Below are 16917 nucleotides of genomic sequence, written 5' to 3' on the forward strand. Positions count from 1 at the left end.
GGAAACACTCATCTTTTACTGAGTGATATGTGAAGATGATAAAGTACAAACTTACATTCTTAACTACAAACCTTTTAAAGTAATTAAATGAACTGACAGTGGCAAGAGAAATCTGTTATCACCAGCTTCAGCAGTTAGAAAAGAGAATTTCCTAACCTTGTAATTCTACTGCAAAACTTTCAAAGATTATGTGTATGATGTCCTCTATTTATCTTTCGTGGGGCTTGATTATACCCAGGCATGTTCATGCTTCAATCCATAAATTGTTCCAACGCCAATACTCCTGAACTAAGAGTGAATTTAAGTTAATATAAGTTTGCAAAGGTCTTAGACCAGTGAAGACCTCCAGGTTTTTACCCATGCTGTTCTTTTTGCGGGGACTCTCATCCCTTGCCCCCCTGCTTCTTTACCTCATTGAATTCTACTACTCACCCCTTAGATCTCAGCTTAAATATCACTTAATCTAAGAGGCTTTGCCTGACCTCCTGGATCAGACTGGGCTCCCCTGAGGAGTTATCTCATTGCATCCTATACTTTTCTATCATTTTTTGTTATGATTATTGCTTGACTGTCTGAATTGCCAGCTAGACTCTAAGTTCTGTGAGGGCAAGAAGAGTGATTATTTCATAACCTGTGTCCTGGCACATAACAGCAGCTCAATAAATATTTGTTGAATGAATAAAGGGAAAGGAAAATTATTAAGCCTTAAATAGAGTTCATGAACTCAAGACAAGAGAAAAAGAATGAAGACATCTTTACCTGAGCATTCGGTGTAGTTTATGAGGTGTCATCCCACATCCATCGTCAGTAAAGGTCAAACAAGATTTATTCTTGACCTCCTCAACATCTATGAAGACCGTCCTGGCGGATACATCTGGATCTACAGCATTATCTGCAAAAGGTAGAAATCTGTGATATCAGATCTCTTTTTCTAATATTCTATTAAAAGCTCTAGTTCAGTGCCCCTAAGGCATAGAAACTGTCCTTTATTCCCTTCATGTGAATGTCCCAGAAGGGAGCAGGGAGCATTAATGGTATAGGGAAAAATAGGTATGATGGCAGATGGGTTTATGAAGCTGATTTCTAGATTTCATATGATGACTGATGTGCAATCTGCTTTCTCTCTTCAAACTTCAGAGATTGTGGGAAAAATAACTCCTCCATATACCAAGCATTTTGCTCCATTTTCGTCTTATCCCTTCTTGTCTTTTCAGCCACTTTACTGCTCACAAACGTATACAGTAAGGGGTGATTATGGAGAAGAGTTGAACCTGCAGCTTTGGTACAAATAGATACATACCACACGCGTTAGAGTTTATTGTGAAGATTTTATCTTTTACTTTCTTTTTACATCACCTCCTCCATTGAAGAACACAGATATTATCACCATCCTTGTTTATAGCCTAAGAGGCACTGAAAGAGTTACAGGTTAAAAACCAAAACACTAACTGCCTGCCTAAATCCCAATGATCGTAGTAAGCATGCTTAGAGGAGTGATTCTGCTTAGGCACTCTGTAATAGTCCTGAAGGTGAGGCTGTTTACCCTCATTAAATGGAGAACATAGAATTAGAGTAGGAAATATAAATACAGAAAGTTTCATGATTCTTTCTGAGTTAGGTCTTCACAATAGGTTAATTATTTAAGACTCCAAAAACATCCAATATAGCCATATTCTAACATATGTGCCATATCTACAACCCCAGGGGGTGCCATTGTCTAATAGCCACATCTTTTTGCCACAGGTGCCAGTTTACATAATTGTCAGTCACTAACACATGTGGTACAAAAGTCTCATTAGGGCTCACTGGCCCAAGTGGGAGGGCAGTCTGTGCAATCTGTTGGATAGGTTCCTTAAGCACTCCTGTCTTTACTAGCTGTTTAATCAAGACAAAGACCTTCCCTTCCACCTGTTCCCCTTTCCCTGGGATCCTACACTGATTTACTAATACCATGTGGCTGGGCTGAGGGATCCGGGTAGGGTTCTGGTTGTGTACTCGTCCCACTACCAATGTTCAGATCATGGCATTTCTCTACTGGGAACATCCCTTACAAGCAAGAGAAGTATCGCACATATTCAAAATATCAGTTTTTATAACACGATTAACAGTATCAGTTACAACCACTTAAATGTGTGGAATGTCCATCAAATAAAACAAGACAGATTAATTTCAAGGGCCACAATGGTGTTGCCAGAGTCACTGATAAAGCTGTCACCAAAAAGTCTTAACAGCAGAAAGGCATCACCGATAGCCCCAGAAGGGGGTTAAAAGGTCTGATATAGTCAATCTTTAAGGACTAGGTGGTGCCAAGCCTTGTGGCACGTGGTAAATCGAGTGGGTCAACTTCTGGCAGGAATTTTAAGTCTGACATGCGATAGTGGCTTTATCAGAAATACAGTGTTTTACTTTGTAATAAGAGGCAGCAGGTTTTTTTTTCTTTAACTGACAGAAGGATTCAGCATTGTGAAGCTGCCTACATTGTTCCAAGAAACTACTTGGCAAGCAGGCCCTGAATTGTTTTAGAACCTATCAATCACTCCTACTGGAAGAAAGCCAAGGCCATTGAGACTGATACCTTTAACTTGTCAACCAACAGGACATCATTTCTACTTTGGAAACTTTGGACATAGAGGAATTTTTTTCTAACACTCAATGAACATTCACAATTCAAACATATAATACATATCAATTCCAATTCTGCATTTATAAAACTGTACATTCAATGAACCAGCTTGCAGGCCTCTCACCAAAAAATCACTTTTATTTTTTCCCTTTTTACTGTAAATTTCACCCAAACTTTACTAGGTATTTTTTTACAGAAACATACCAAAGAGTTTTAATACAGGCATTTCAGGAGTTACAAGGTAACGGCCAGGAGCAGCTAGACCTTTTATCTCCTTGGCTGGAAGCGGGTGGAGTATGGGGGTGGCATGCCAGAGGCCAGGGTCAGCTGAAGCAGCAGGGAAAGAGAGATCAGCAGACAGGCCAGCAGCAGTAAGCACAGCTTTGCACTTACTTTCAGTTTTAAGTGGCCTTTCACTTGGCCTCAACAAATGAAATTGTAATAATAACAGATTGGCCTCAATAAATGAACTTATAATAATAAGGCACCAATCCGGTGGCTGGCTTCAATCTTACCTCTTTTAACCTTCCAAAAATTTATCAACACGTAGCATATGCTATCAAATCCTAGGGAATCTATCTTCTCCCATGGCCCAGCCCATCTAGCCTGTGAACAGGTAGGGCAGTGAGAGAACCCCTATTCCTCTCCCTTGGCCCACCACTTAGGTGAGAGGGTAACAGGGAAGACCCAAATCTGACTACATGTTGGATCTGTTTCTTTTACTTTAACCTTTGCTTTCCACTGCTTTTGTTCACTAAAAGGATACTGTCTATACACAATGGGCTGCCTGGGGAATCCTGCCTCTCTGCCTGAATGTTAAACCAAAGTGCCTTTGTTCAGGGAAGCATCCTGACCCAGTCCACCTGTGGATGGCTGCAAGAAAGAAGAAATTAACACATCCCTTGCCCGAGACTGGCCATTCTAGAGGATATTTGCAAAACCTATGGCCTTTTCACTTTACCTCCTCATCTCCTCCCCCCTTCTGTTCTATAAAAGATACTGGCATCCAAACCCTGATAAGATGGTTCTTTTGACACCCTAGTCCACCATCTTCTCGGTCGGCCGGCTTTCCGAATAAAGTCATATTCCTTGTCTCAACACCTCGTCTCCTGATTCACTGGCCTGTTGTGCGGCGAGCAGAGCGAGCTTGGACTTGGTAACAAGAGCTACACTACCAGGTCCTGGGATGTCTTTATTCCCTAACCTGGCCCACACAACCTCATGTGCTACCAGATCCCAGTAGTCTTATCTCTCGTAACCTGGCCCATGCTACCCTCAGTGGGAGAACTCTAACTTCCCTCACCCACCACTTAGGCAAGAGCATGAGAAACCAGACCCCAGGGACTCTATCTTATCCCCTAACCATCTGACCCCTGATCTTCTAAAATAGCATTGTAACTGAAGCTTCATAGCTCATCATAACCCAGGAAGCAATGAGAAAGTGTCCCATGACAGAATCCTTGGAGAGACAGGATGGCGAGTGGGAGATGGCTTTGACGCAGCGCTTCCTCCCATGCCCTCCTGTTGCAGCGGAATAGCCTATGAGGATCCTCTAAGGTTGTCAGGGCCAAGCTGCAGCCCTACAGACATCCTGCAAGTATCTAAAACTGTTCTTGTCTAAAATTAAAGTCATCATCTTCTGATACAAGGCTATTCTTCTTCCTGTTTTCCCTCCCTCTCTCTCTCTCTCTCTCTCTCTCTCTCTCTCACACACACACACACACACACACACACACACACACACACACAGTGTCAGCATTCAAATGACCACAAGTTTGAAATTTCAGTCATTTTTTTGTGCTCCCTCTCTCTTACCCTATACATCCTTAGGCTCTCTTACACCTTGCTATTGAATATTACTATTCCCATTGACACTTTCTTAGTTTACAGAGTTTATTCCCTCTCATCTGGATTATTTCGATAACCTCCTACCTCGTCTTTCAAAGCCACGTCTCTCTTTTCTCCAATTCATCTTATACAATGCTGCAAGATTAACTTTCCTGAAGCACAGTTCTGATCATGACATTCCCTTGCTCAGAAAACTTCAGATTAAAAGCTCAAATACCCAAGCCTCCCAGTCACATTTCGGTCCCAGCCCACCTTCCTAACTTCATTCCCCGCTTGGTACTTGGAGTAAAAATGTCTGTGTTTGAGTCCTGGGTCTGCCACTTACTAAACACACAATCTTGGAAAAGTCAATTAAATTCTCTGAGCCTCTGTATTCTTATCTGCAGGATGATAATAATGATGATGATGCTGTCTACCCCAAAAGGTATAGTTAAAAATGTATTTATGAAAGCTCTATGTAAACTCTCTAAGGACCTATAGCTTTGACTATTCATGAACTCCATGCTCCAATTAAACTCAACTACTCAGTATTCTTCATGCCTTTGTTCATGCAGTTGTTCCTTTTGCCTGGAATGCCCTCCCCTCCCCACACCCATATCCACATGTCCCAATCCTTCAAATCTCAGCTCAAATGTCACCTCTTCTCCAAAGCCTCTCCTAAACCTCCTCTTCCTGGTAAGCTGGAAGTCATCCCTCCTTCCTCTGAACTTCCACAGCACCCAATGTGTCTATCTTTGCTGATATATCACTTTTTATCTTGCAGTTATACAAAGAATAAACCTTCTGTACATGTTTTGTCTCCCCTACTAGAAGATGAACCTATGTTGTATTCATTTTTGTACCCACCACAGTGGCCTTGCCCACAGTGAGTGCTCAATAAATATTTATCGAATGAATGGTTCACCAGAAAATTAATGCATAAGTGGAGGAGAAAACTATGAAGGAAAACCTAAAATGAAAGCTTCGGATTACCTGTTAACACTTTGCTCTCCCTTTTCCCTATTATTAATATGACCACAAATAGTTGTGATTTGGTTTTAAAATCTCTGTGTTTGTATGTATGTGTGCAGGGATGTGTGCGTATGTATTGATATATAATACACGTGTATACTTGCACTTATACGGGTCAGCTCAGGCTAGAATTAGGTTAAGTTAATACTTAAGGCAAAAATCATATATATTCAAAATTACAAATGGAACACTTTTTAAATCACCCATAAAGTTCAGTACACAGTACAGCATAAGTGCATATGGTTTTGCACAGTGCCACTGTGAGGGAACAACACATTTCTGTCTCTCATTTCCCACTAAGCAAATTGTTACTTTTTCCTCTTTTTTGTAAGTTGCATGCACTTATATCGCATTCCACTATGAGTTTCCCTCAAGGCATGGTGCAAAACCTTAAAAATATAGTCCCTGTTCTCCAGGATTCAAAACGTGCCAATGTCACTTTTCCCCTTTCACCTTCTAATGAACATACATATTGTGAGCATTCTGTGTTATGGTCAAACTAATCATCAAAGCTCCCCATCACCCTTCCAAATCACTCTCCTGACCATCTCCTCCTGCTGCCCACTGACTTCTCGCCCAAGGCAATCCACACTGCATGGTCACAGCGATTGCTTAAGTTGTAACTGGGGCTCATCTGGGGAGCTTTGAAACCATTTTCAAGATTTTGTTCTGTGCTATCTTGCCCCATAAACATCTCTCCCTAATTTCAGCTTTTGAAACATTTGCAATGTGCTGCATTTTGTCCAGGAATGTTTTTCTTCTTTGCTTTCCACACAGTATTTAGCACACTGCTGCAAAAGCTGGTGTACTTGGCTTCAAGGGATCAACTGAAAACGCTTTAAAAGCAAACATCGGTGGAGCGAGAGGTTAAGTGCTCAGTATTCATTCCAGCGGTGTGAGGGCGCTCGTGGACCGCGGACCCAGCCCTCCGCAGTCGCAGGGAGCCAAATGCACTCGTGTCATCTCCTAAGAGATGTCCCATCATTCCCAGACTCTCTGGTCCCAAAAGTTAAATAACTCCGTCTTCCAGACCTTTCTTCATGCCCCTTTGCTAGCTTGGCGTCCTCCGTCTGTCGCCGGCCCCCGTGGAGCCCAGCTGCCTCAGGGCCCGATATTTTTATGCATCTCCTTTTGATTATTAACTACGCTATCCTAAAGTGCCCGGAACATCACGAGCCAGAGAGAAAAACCACACTGGAGTCCTAACTCTTAGGACACACCTTGTTTCTTCAGCTTAATCCGCGGAACCTCGTCCCTGGCGACGGAGCCGGGGCGGGTCCCGACGCCCCCACCCCAACCCCCGCCCGCCCCGCGCGGCTCCGCACATTCCTCTCGCGTCCGCGGCACCACGTTGGCACCGCTGCCTCGGGCGATCGCGGCCAGGCCCGCCCTCGCCACTCACCTAGCAGCTCCGCGATGGCACTGAAGGGTCGCGTGTGGCTGCTGGAGTTGCTCTGTAGGTAGCGGGGGCTCATCTGGGGGCGAGAGAAGGTCCAGTCCCGCGTGAGGCCTCGGCCCGCCGGGCCCTCCCCGCGCGCCCCCCGCAGCCCCAGGACCCGCGCGCGCGTCCGCCCCCTCGGGCCCCCGACCTACCGTACTCAGGCGGATCCCAAAGGCCTGCGGGCCGCCGCCCGGCCGGGCCAGCGCGCTGCCCGGCGCGCCAGGGCCCGCGGGGGCCCCTCGGTACAGGAGCATTTTTTTGGCCGCCACGATACTCGTTCGCCGCCGCCGGACTCCTCGCCCGGCCGTCCCGGACTGGCCCTCGCTCGCTCCCGCTCGCAGCTGGCGGCGGCCGTCCGGGACTGGCCCTCGCTCGCTCCCACCCGCAGCTGGCGGAGGCGGGGCGCGCTCCAGCCACCTGTCCGGGACGGGAGGGGTGAGGCCGGCAGCGCCGCGCGGTGGCCCCGCCCTGTCAGCACCTCTCCCGACCCGCGACTGCTGGGCCGGCCGCGGGGCCGTACAGAAATATGGCGACCTCCTGACAGCCGCTCCTTGATCCCCGCCCCTAATTAATTCTTGGCGTTTGCCATAGGCCAGGCCGCCGAGCGGGAAAGCGGGGGGGAGGGGGCGGACGCGTGGGGAGGGGCGGGAATGAGGCGAGGGGAGGGAGAGGGTGCAGGGATTTCTGGAACAGAGTCCCAGTTCGGCGGTATGACTAACGGGCAGGATAAGACAAGTCTTACAAGTTCTAAAGACTATAGTTTTGCTATCTGGGGAGATAGCAAGCTCGCGTGATGGGCAAGCATTCGGACTATTTTGCCTCAAATGCCTCCAGAAACAGCCAGAACTTTCCAGAAGGCAATTGGCAAATCCACTTCAAAGCTTTGCAAGCGCGCAGGGAGGCTGTTTATAAAGGAGAAATTGGAATGCACTTAAATACCCCAAAGTAGGGAATGGGTTAGGTTATGCAGTTTCCATAAAATGGAATACTATGCAGTTCTTAAAGGCCGTATTTGTGGATGAAAATTTATTCATGTGGAAAATATTCATGAGGGAATTAAGGAAACAGGTCACCACATATTGTGTAACGTGATACCTTTTTTATTGGAAAAACAAGTACATTTATACATACATATGTGGACACACACACACACACACACACACACACACACACACCCTACAATGAGAAACACCTGAAATGATATATTTCAAGATGATATCTCCAGGTCTGGAATTATGAATATTTTCCCTTTTTTTTTCTTGTTTGTATTTTCTAGTTTTTGTACTATTAAACATACACTTTGATTACAGAGAAGAGATTTTTATTTAGTTTTTAAATATAATGTTCCCTGGTACAGATGAACCATTATTTGACCATTCCTTTGTGATATTTCATATTGTTTTCCATTTATTTATTTTTGGCCAATGAAAAAAGTGCTGCCTCAGACATCCTCATGTACAGATCATGAATTTCTGGTGCAATTATTTCTACAGAATATTGTTGTGTCTAATAGCATGTGTGTGATTTACTCTTAACGAATACTGTAAGATGGAGGCAACTTGCCCTCCCAGAAGCAGTTAGCGATTTTGCCACATTCATAGCACTACATAGCTTTGATCTTTCAACTTTCTGTCAATCTTTTGAATAAAAAATACTATCTCGGGCTTCCCTGGTGGCGCAGTGGTTGAGAGTCTGCCTGCCGATGCAGGGGACATGGGTTCGTGCCCCGGTCCGGGAAGATCCCACATGCCGCGGAGCGGCTGGGCCCGTGAGCCATGGCTGCTGAGCCTGCGCGTCCAGAGCCTGTGCTCCACAACGGGAGAGGCCACAGCAGTGAGAGGCCCGTGTACCGCAAAAAATAAATAAATAAATAAATATAAAAAAATACTATCTCCTTATTGTTCTAATTTGCATTTCCCTTTCAGTGTAGTTGAATATCTTCTCAAATGTTTATTGTATATTTATACCCTTTGAGCATTATTTCCCCCATTGGGTCCTTTGAATTTGTCTTTTTTTTTTTTTTGGCGTCTTAAATTTTTTTTAAATACCCAAAAGTACAAAGAATGATAAAATGAATTCCCAGGTACTTATTACTCAAATTCAAAAACTGAATCACTTTGCTGTACACCTGAAACTAACACAACATTGTAAATCAACTATATTTCAATTAAAAAATTTTAAAAAACTATCAGGGCTTTTCTCTATCTGCTTTATATATTCTTTTATTTTTTTATTTCTGTATTTTAGAGCAAATTTCAAACAGCATGTCATTTTACCCTATATACTTCATTGTCCTCTAAAAATATGGACATTTCTAAGATATACAGCCACAATGCCACTTTTGCACTAAACAAAATTCATAACAGTTCTTTGATGTTCTCTAATACCCAGCCATAGTCTGATTTCCTCAATTATCTCAAAAAATGTCTTTTTACATTTGGTTTGTTTAAATCTAGATCCAAACAAGAGGCACACATTGTACTTGGTTATGTGTCTTAAATCTACTTTAATCTAAAACAGTCTCCCCTCTTTTTTTTCCTTCATTCTATTGAGTTGTTGAAGAAATCAAGTCCCTTGTACTGTTGAATGTCCTACATAATCATTTGTCTGTTTACTTATTTTTGTTGTTACTTAGGTTGCTCCTCTCATTAGAGGAATAAAGTTGACATAACTATAAACCAGAAGTTGGCTCTAAAGCCTTCAGTAGATTCCAGTACAAAGTTTTTTAAAACAGGAATGCTCAGAGATGGTGTTATGTACTTCCTATTGCAACACATCAGAAAGTACAGACTGTCTAACAGTCAGTGGTGTTCAGATTGATGAGTGGGTTCAAGCAGAGGCAACTTGAACGGTCCATTATAAAGTTTCCCATCGATCTTTTACTTTGTAGTTTCATCAATTGATGTTCATTGCCTGAAAAAAATATTTTATTAGGGCTGCAAAACAATGATAAACTAATCTCATCATTTCTTGTAATTTATTAACTGTACCCCTCTGTACAGAATTTCTCCTCATCAACCATGGCTATTTGGTTACTCTGAAATACAATTCCCATAGGAAGGGCAGGATAAATGCTTAATTCTTTACTTTTAATTGACAGTTCTTAAAGAGTTGGTGCCTGTGTTGGATACTGTGATGTGCCAGCCCATCGCCCATTTCAATAAAGGACTTTTTGCCTGAGGTGCAGAGAGCACTGTTGGAAAGCTGCCTCTGTTAGCCCCTTCAGGGATTGCCGCAGGTACAGAGAGTTGCCTCACTCAAGGTCACAAAGTTTTCTGGGGCAGCGCACAGCAGTGACTGACCAGAGAAAGACTATAGAGGCTTGACCATCTCAGCTCAACTTGGGATAATTCGGAAGGGTCATTGTAACTCCAGATCTCTCTGTGGGGCTGGCAGAGGCTGCTGTTAGGCCTACGGTGCAGCCCAACTTTCCCCTCTGCCCAGGACTGCTCCTTCCACAGGTGTTATTCCAAAAGACATCTCTTAATAGGCTTCTTGCATGCTACATTCTGTCATAGAGTTGGCTTCCTGGGGAACTCAAATTACGACACTTGAAACTGGGTGTTATCCGGGAAAGTCAGCACTTAGATGGGATTTGGGAGCTAGATCGTTCACTGCCCAGTTGGCAAGGAGGACCGCATCACAGAGGGGTAGGTGGATCACAGATAGCCCCCTGCCACAAGGTGGCAGTCCTATTACTGTTAAGACTTTCACCGGGTGGTGAATTGGGTTGGTATACTGGTAGAAGGGGAACATATGATCTGGTGTGATATATCAAGTATTTGAGAAACAGGGCGAAAGAGTAGCTATAAGACCAATTGAATTTGGTGGTTATTGAGCTCCAAAGAAGATTAAATTCCCAATGGAGACAGGTTTGCTGTGCCAAAGTCAGGATGCTTCCTGGGAAAGCATAGGACCCTGACATACAGTTTGGGGATATCCAGATGGATGCCACAAAAATCTTGAATCCCCAGATTTCCCTGAACCCTCTGAGCCTGTAGAATTGGCCTGACTTCCCTACTAATAGTCTCCCCACCCCTTACTTGGAGATGATGCAGAGCTTCTTCACCACAAGACAAAATGTACCTTCACTTCCCCTCTTGGCCACTAGGCCTATAACAAGGGTTAAGGCATAGCATGAACATGCTAGGCTTGATAAGGGAGGAAAGTAACTATGCCCCCAGGAGCTGCATGGCCTAGCCTGCATAGATCGGCAGGACCTAGAAAAGTACACATAACATTGGATTCTGAGATCGCTTGATCAAGGGAGCTAGACTATAAATTTGGAAGAGGAGAGTTTATCAATGTAGGAACACTCCTCTGGAAAATAGGATTTAATACCCTGGCAAGGACCACAAGAGGTGGTGCAAACTCACTACTAGGACAGCTCCTACAGGTATAGAAAACATGATGATCCACACTAAGTGAGGTCGAAATGCCAGCATTGCTATGGAAATAGTGGAATAAGGGATGAAAGGATTCAGAAGTGAGCATATTGGAGTGGACATACTGAAAAGACTGCAAAACGCAAACAGAAAGGCACAGGATACACCATTTACCACGGCTCTGAGAAGCATGCGGCTGAGAGGGCTACCGGCACCACTAAGAAATTCAGTGGTGGTTCTCCTCTGTAGGTTCAGCCTGTCCAGAGGAGAGGCCATGACAGTAGGCTCACTATGGCAGTGGTCATTGTAGAGCTCTGAAAAGACAGAGACCCTATGGCTGAGCGTAACCATCAGAAGTCAGGTGGGTGCAATTATCATAATGAGTGCAAGGTCGGCAGAGAGGTTGGTGGAGAAGTTGGTGGAGAAGCCCAAGGAGCCTGAAGTGCAGTTATGGAAACCATAAGTAGGACGTGGCATCCTAGGGGAAGGATAAATGAGCAGGGACAATAAGTGTCCATTCTGTGGCCTTCATCAAAAAATCTACAAACAATAAATGCTGGAGAGGGTGTGGAGAAAAGTGAACCCTCTTGCACTGCTGGTGGGAATGTGAATTGATACAGCTACTATGGAGAACAGTATGGAGGTTCCTTAAAAAACTACAGAGAGAACTACCATACGACCCAGCAATCCCACTACTGGGTATATACCCTGAGAAAACCATAATTCAAAAAGAGTCATGTACCAAAATGTTCATTGCAGCTCTATTTACAGTAGCCCGGAGATGGAAACAACCTAAGTGTCCATTGACAGATGAATGGATAAAGAAGATGTGGCACATATATACAATGGAATATTACTCAGCCATAAAAAGAAACGAAATTGAGTTATTTGTAGTCAGGTGGATGGACCTAGAGTCTGTCATACAGAGTGAAGTAAGTCAGAAAGAGAAAAACAAATACTGTATGCTAACACACATATATGGAATCTAAAAAAAAAATGGTCATGAAGAACCTAGGGGCAGGACAGGAATAAAGATGCATACCTACTAGAGAATGGACTTGAGGACACAGGGAGGGGGAAGGGTAAGCTGGGACAAAGTGAGAGAGTGGCAAGGACATATACACACTACCAAATGTAAAACAGAGAGCTAGTGGGAAGCAGTCGAATAGCACAGGGAGATCAGCTCCGTGCTTTGTGACCACCTACAGGGGTGGGATAGGGAGGGTGGGAGGGAGGGAGATGCAAGAGGGAAGAGATATGGGGATATATGTATAACTGATTCACTTTGTTATACAGCAGAAACTAACATACCATTGTAAAGCAATTATACTCCAATAAAGATGTTAAAAATAAATAAATAAATGTCCGTTCTGGTGAGGTTTTAACCAGCACCCTTCTGTCCGGACCGAGCATCCGTAATCTTCCTTGCACAGTGACCGCTGCCATTTCTCCCTCTCAGCCCAGCACAACGCTTGTGAAAGCCTTGTTTGGCCCTCGCTCTTATTTGGCTCAAGTCTTGGAACTTCTAAAAATGCCCATTTCCTGGCCTTCTTGTAAGGCCTGTGGTCCATCTGTCTCGCTTGCTGTGGGGCATTGTGAACGCTGCCCTAAGTATTGGCCTGTTTACTACTTGGGGGATTTGATATTTAAACAAAAGCTTTGTGTCTTCCCAAGTACTTGGCCCCCTGATTGTTAACTGGGGTCAGAGGCCTCCTCTCAGCCCCTCTCCAGCTCCCCAAGACAGAGGCGCGATCCGGAGGGGCCCAGGGAACTGTTGAAAGACCAGGGTTTGGTCTCCTTTGGGCCTTGCTGCCACTGTACAGCGATAAGCAGAAGCAGCAAAGGAATCTGTACAAATTCCATCACTGTGGCTCCACCGGGCTGTAAACAGGCCATAATGCGAGGTTGCACATACTTCACCACCAAACAGGCTGCAGTGGCAGCCGACACATGGTGAGGGAGGACTCCAGTGAGCAGATCCTGCCGGTGGCCACAGCATAGGTGCCAGTTGTGAACCCCTGGGTCTTGCTGCAAAATGAAGAGCAGGAAATGCATTAGCAGGGTGTGGTGGGCCCTCTGAAAATCCCTAGCACGCCTCTCTGTGTCTTGGGGCAGAGCTTTAGTCTTCAAGGCCAGCCTCACCTGGTCCAGGGCCTTGGGTTCCAAGCCCTGAGCCACTGACGTGATCTCTTTTATCTCAGCCTGGTCCAGGCTGACTTCCCCTAGCCACTGTCCCAGGCAAGTGGAGGAGCCTGGAGGGGCCAGGAAGGCACCTTGCATTTCCTCCTGGCGGATGAACCTGTAACAGCTCTAACTGTTTGACGCACGCATGTACTCATTACCGTGCAGGGCACTCCTGGCGCACGAGGGGCATTTCTCCTAGCACCCTTTGACCCAGTCTCTAAGGTCACTTGTCCCAAATCCCTGGATGGATGTTATAGAGAGAGAGAGCCTAAGAGGAATCAGTGTGGGAGGTCAGCCAGGTTTGGTAGAAATGTCGAAAGTCAGAAGACATGGGCTCCTGTCCCGAATCCACTGAATTGGCCTGTGACCTTGGGGAAGCATCACGGGCTGTGTTCCCAGGGAAATAGAGCGTGACACAGAGCTTCGCAGGCAGGAGGATTCTTGGGGAGCATCGTCAGGCTCAGTACCTGTGGGGAGTGAAGAAAGCAGGAGCGGGCAGAGGAGGAAGTTGAACTGTGATGCAGACACAACATGGGGAGCTCTGGAGCCGGCATGACCCGTCAGAGAGGTCCTAAGTTGTGGTAAAGGAGCCAGGGCTTTATGTCCCTGTGTTGGCCAGTCACTAGATGCAGGCTGCCACCTGGGATGGGTGCACAGCCTTGGGCACAGTGGCTCTCTTCAGCTGAGGGTCATTCCCGGGGAGGGGCTGGACTGTGTGCTGTCAGTCACCAACAGGCCCTTCAGCTGGGGAATGAGGGCTCCAGCACGAAAGGGTAGGGGTGGAGCTGGGTGGTGCCCCACTGCATCCTTCCGGCAAGTTACTTCCCTGCTCTGGGCCCCAGTTTTCTCATCTGTCACATTCCAGCTCCAGGGCTCTGTGATTCCACCCCCTCTGCTCTTACCCCCAGGACTCCCCCTCACCGGGCCTCTTAGGCTACACCCAATTTAGCATCCCACCCCTGCTACAATGTTTGCAGCAGCTCCTCATTGACTATGATAAAGTACAAATTCCTTGGGTGACTTTCAAGGCCCTTCACAATCTAGTCCTGACCTATCCCTTCAGCCTCCATCCTCATTGCTTACTCTCCATGACAGATATTTTGTTTCTATCATGATTTCCCTGAAAACACTCTCCCTCCTTCCTCTGCTCTTTCAATAAGGATGCATTCGTGAGCAGGGTATAGCGGAAAGGGCTTTGGAGCCAGACCTCAACTCAGGTCCCGCTCTTATCAGCTGTGTGACCTTAGGCAGGTCACTCAAGCTCTTTGAGGCTCAGTTTCTTCATCTGGAAAAATGAAGACTTTTTTTTTTTTGATGTCTTTTTCCATTTGTTTGTTGTGAGAAGCAAATGAGGTAACATATGTAAAGGGCCTACTGCAAAGCCTCTTCCCTTTGTTGAAACAGCTGAACGTAAATAACATCATCCAATGATTAGTTTCAAATATATTTAGAATGAGTAAATGCTGTATATAATTTGGTGCTTTCTCACTAATCCTTAACAAAAATCTAGTCACTCAGAATTTTTAGTCTGGTGCCAAGTAAATACCCAGCCTCTGCTCAGGCTGCTCCTGGTCTGCATCTTTCTCAGCAGCCTCTCTGCCTCAGTCATAAGAACACAGAAGCCTTTTTATTCTCTTGGCCAAGAGGCATCAGTCAGCATCACCTGGGAACTTGCTGGAAACTCACATTCTCAGCCACCACCACCCTAGACCTAACATTCAGAAGCTCTGCGGGTGGGCCCCGCAATCTGGCTTTTCCCAAGCACCCCTGCCCCAGGAGACTCTGATGCACGCTCAGTTTGAGAACCACGCCTGCTCTGCAGCCTGGGGCTCATCTGAGGCCACGTTCCCTCGGGCTTATCAGTGCTACAGATCCGTCTGCCACCCAGAAAGAGGGAGGCATGACTTGGCAGGAGTTAGACGACTCCAAAAGAGACCAGGCCTTTGACAGGAGGTCCCGGGCGTAACCTGTGCTCTTTGGCCACTGTAGGCTCCCCAGGAGCGGGTTGCTGAGCTCTGCCTGCTGAGCTAGAACCTCCTCCAGGGCACACGGGGCAGTGCCTGTCACTGGGCAAGTCTTCCCAGGACCAGAGACTCGTGACCTTTAAGCCTACTCAGCATAGCCCCTAAAGCAGTGGTGGTTCTCAAAGTGTGGTCCCCAGACCAACAGCATTAGTACCACCTGGGGACATGTTAGCATGGAAATTCTCAGGCCCTGCCCCAGACCAATAGGTGATTTTGATTCAGGTTCAAGTTTGAGAACCACTGGCCTACACTTTGCAAACGCAAACTAGTTTAACTTCATTTGCTTTTTCAGCTGCCCCATTCTCTCTACTTCTTTCTTCCTTACTACACGGAAGATAAAAAGGGAGACAAAAACATATTGATAGAGAGGATATACAAAACCCTGTTTCCTAATTAGAAGGAATTCCCTTTCCACTTTACTCTTTGAATTTACCTGTTCTGACCAGTCATTTCAAATAGGACCCATGGGTGGTCTAACTCGATTTACATTTAGTACTTATTTCTCCAGTGGCTTGTTGCTAGTGGTAAAAGCTTTGGCACATGAAGTAGAACATTCGGAATACAATATGAATAAGTATTTTTGAACAGAGATTTAGTTTCATTGCAGCCACTGGCATGATGTGCTTTACAGCTCTAATTTCAGTTCCAGTTGTGAAGACTCGAGAAAGGCAAACAGATTTCAGAAAATAAATAGATAAAATAAAGGGCAGAGGTGGGAGAGATATACGCTCCAACTGTCATATCAATTAGAGATCTAAATAGATCTAGAGAGCTAAATTAGGCAATTTTATAGCCAGGGGAACAGGGAAACACAGTGCTGGAGCATAATTAAACTGTGGAGCCCTCACCGTGGAAGGAGGGGGCTGGAGGACAGCAGGGTTGACTGAGGGCCTGGATAGGAGAGACCAGGGACGGGAAGGGGCTCTGAGGGAGAAGCCCAGAGGGCAAATTAGGGCCAGGGGCTCAGACCTACGGGCCAGTGGCACAGAGGACTAAAGGACTTCCCTTCCCACAGTGATGGCTCCACAGAGTTCTTGCTGGGAGAGGAATCGGCACTCCCCCACTGTACCTGCCAGTCCGAGGGAGGCGGCAGGAGCAAAGTGCTAAATGGGCCTCCTGATCTCCCTCCCAGCGCCCCCAGGACTGCCCCCCACCAGGTCTGTGCAGCTCCATCCCTTTTCCCAGTTATGGGGAGCGTGGCCGCTTTCCTCCAGCTCAATGCCAGGCATAAGCCCTTCCTACAGAAAGGCACTCTCCTTTCTGGGCTTCGTTGGCTTTTAAGTGAAATCTTTCTCCTCCTTTCTCTTCCCAGGGTCTTATCAGAGGCCTGAGCGGACCTGCCCCAGGACTGCTACCTCGGTCAGCACAGAGCACACGTGTGCTCTGTGACTGTGATTTCCA

The 16917-nt window shown here is 45.9% G+C and overlaps 1 protein-coding gene across 1 annotated transcript in view; it reads right to left on the bottom strand.

Moving 5' to 3' along the window:
- MORC4 (MORC family CW-type zinc finger 4) overlaps positions 1 to 7468 on the bottom strand; it is a 50732-nt gene extending 43264 nt beyond the window's left edge. The window contains exons 1-3 of the mRNA XM_079911597.1: positions 7076 to 7468; positions 6885 to 6957; positions 760 to 892 (exon numbers count right to left, since the gene is read on the bottom strand). Coding sequence (XP_079767723.1) covers positions 760 to 892; positions 6885 to 6957; positions 7076 to 7177 — 308 coding nt within the window. The 5' untranslated portion in view covers positions 7178 to 7468. The remainder of the gene's footprint in view (positions 1 to 759; positions 893 to 6884; positions 6958 to 7075) is intronic.
- Positions 7469 to 16917: the final 9449 nt, after the last annotated feature.

The sequence above is a fragment of the Stenella coeruleoalba genome (assembly GCF_951394435.1).
Source record: "Stenella coeruleoalba genome assembly, chromosome: X".
Lineage (NCBI taxonomy): Eukaryota > Metazoa > Chordata > Mammalia > Artiodactyla > Delphinidae > Stenella > Stenella coeruleoalba.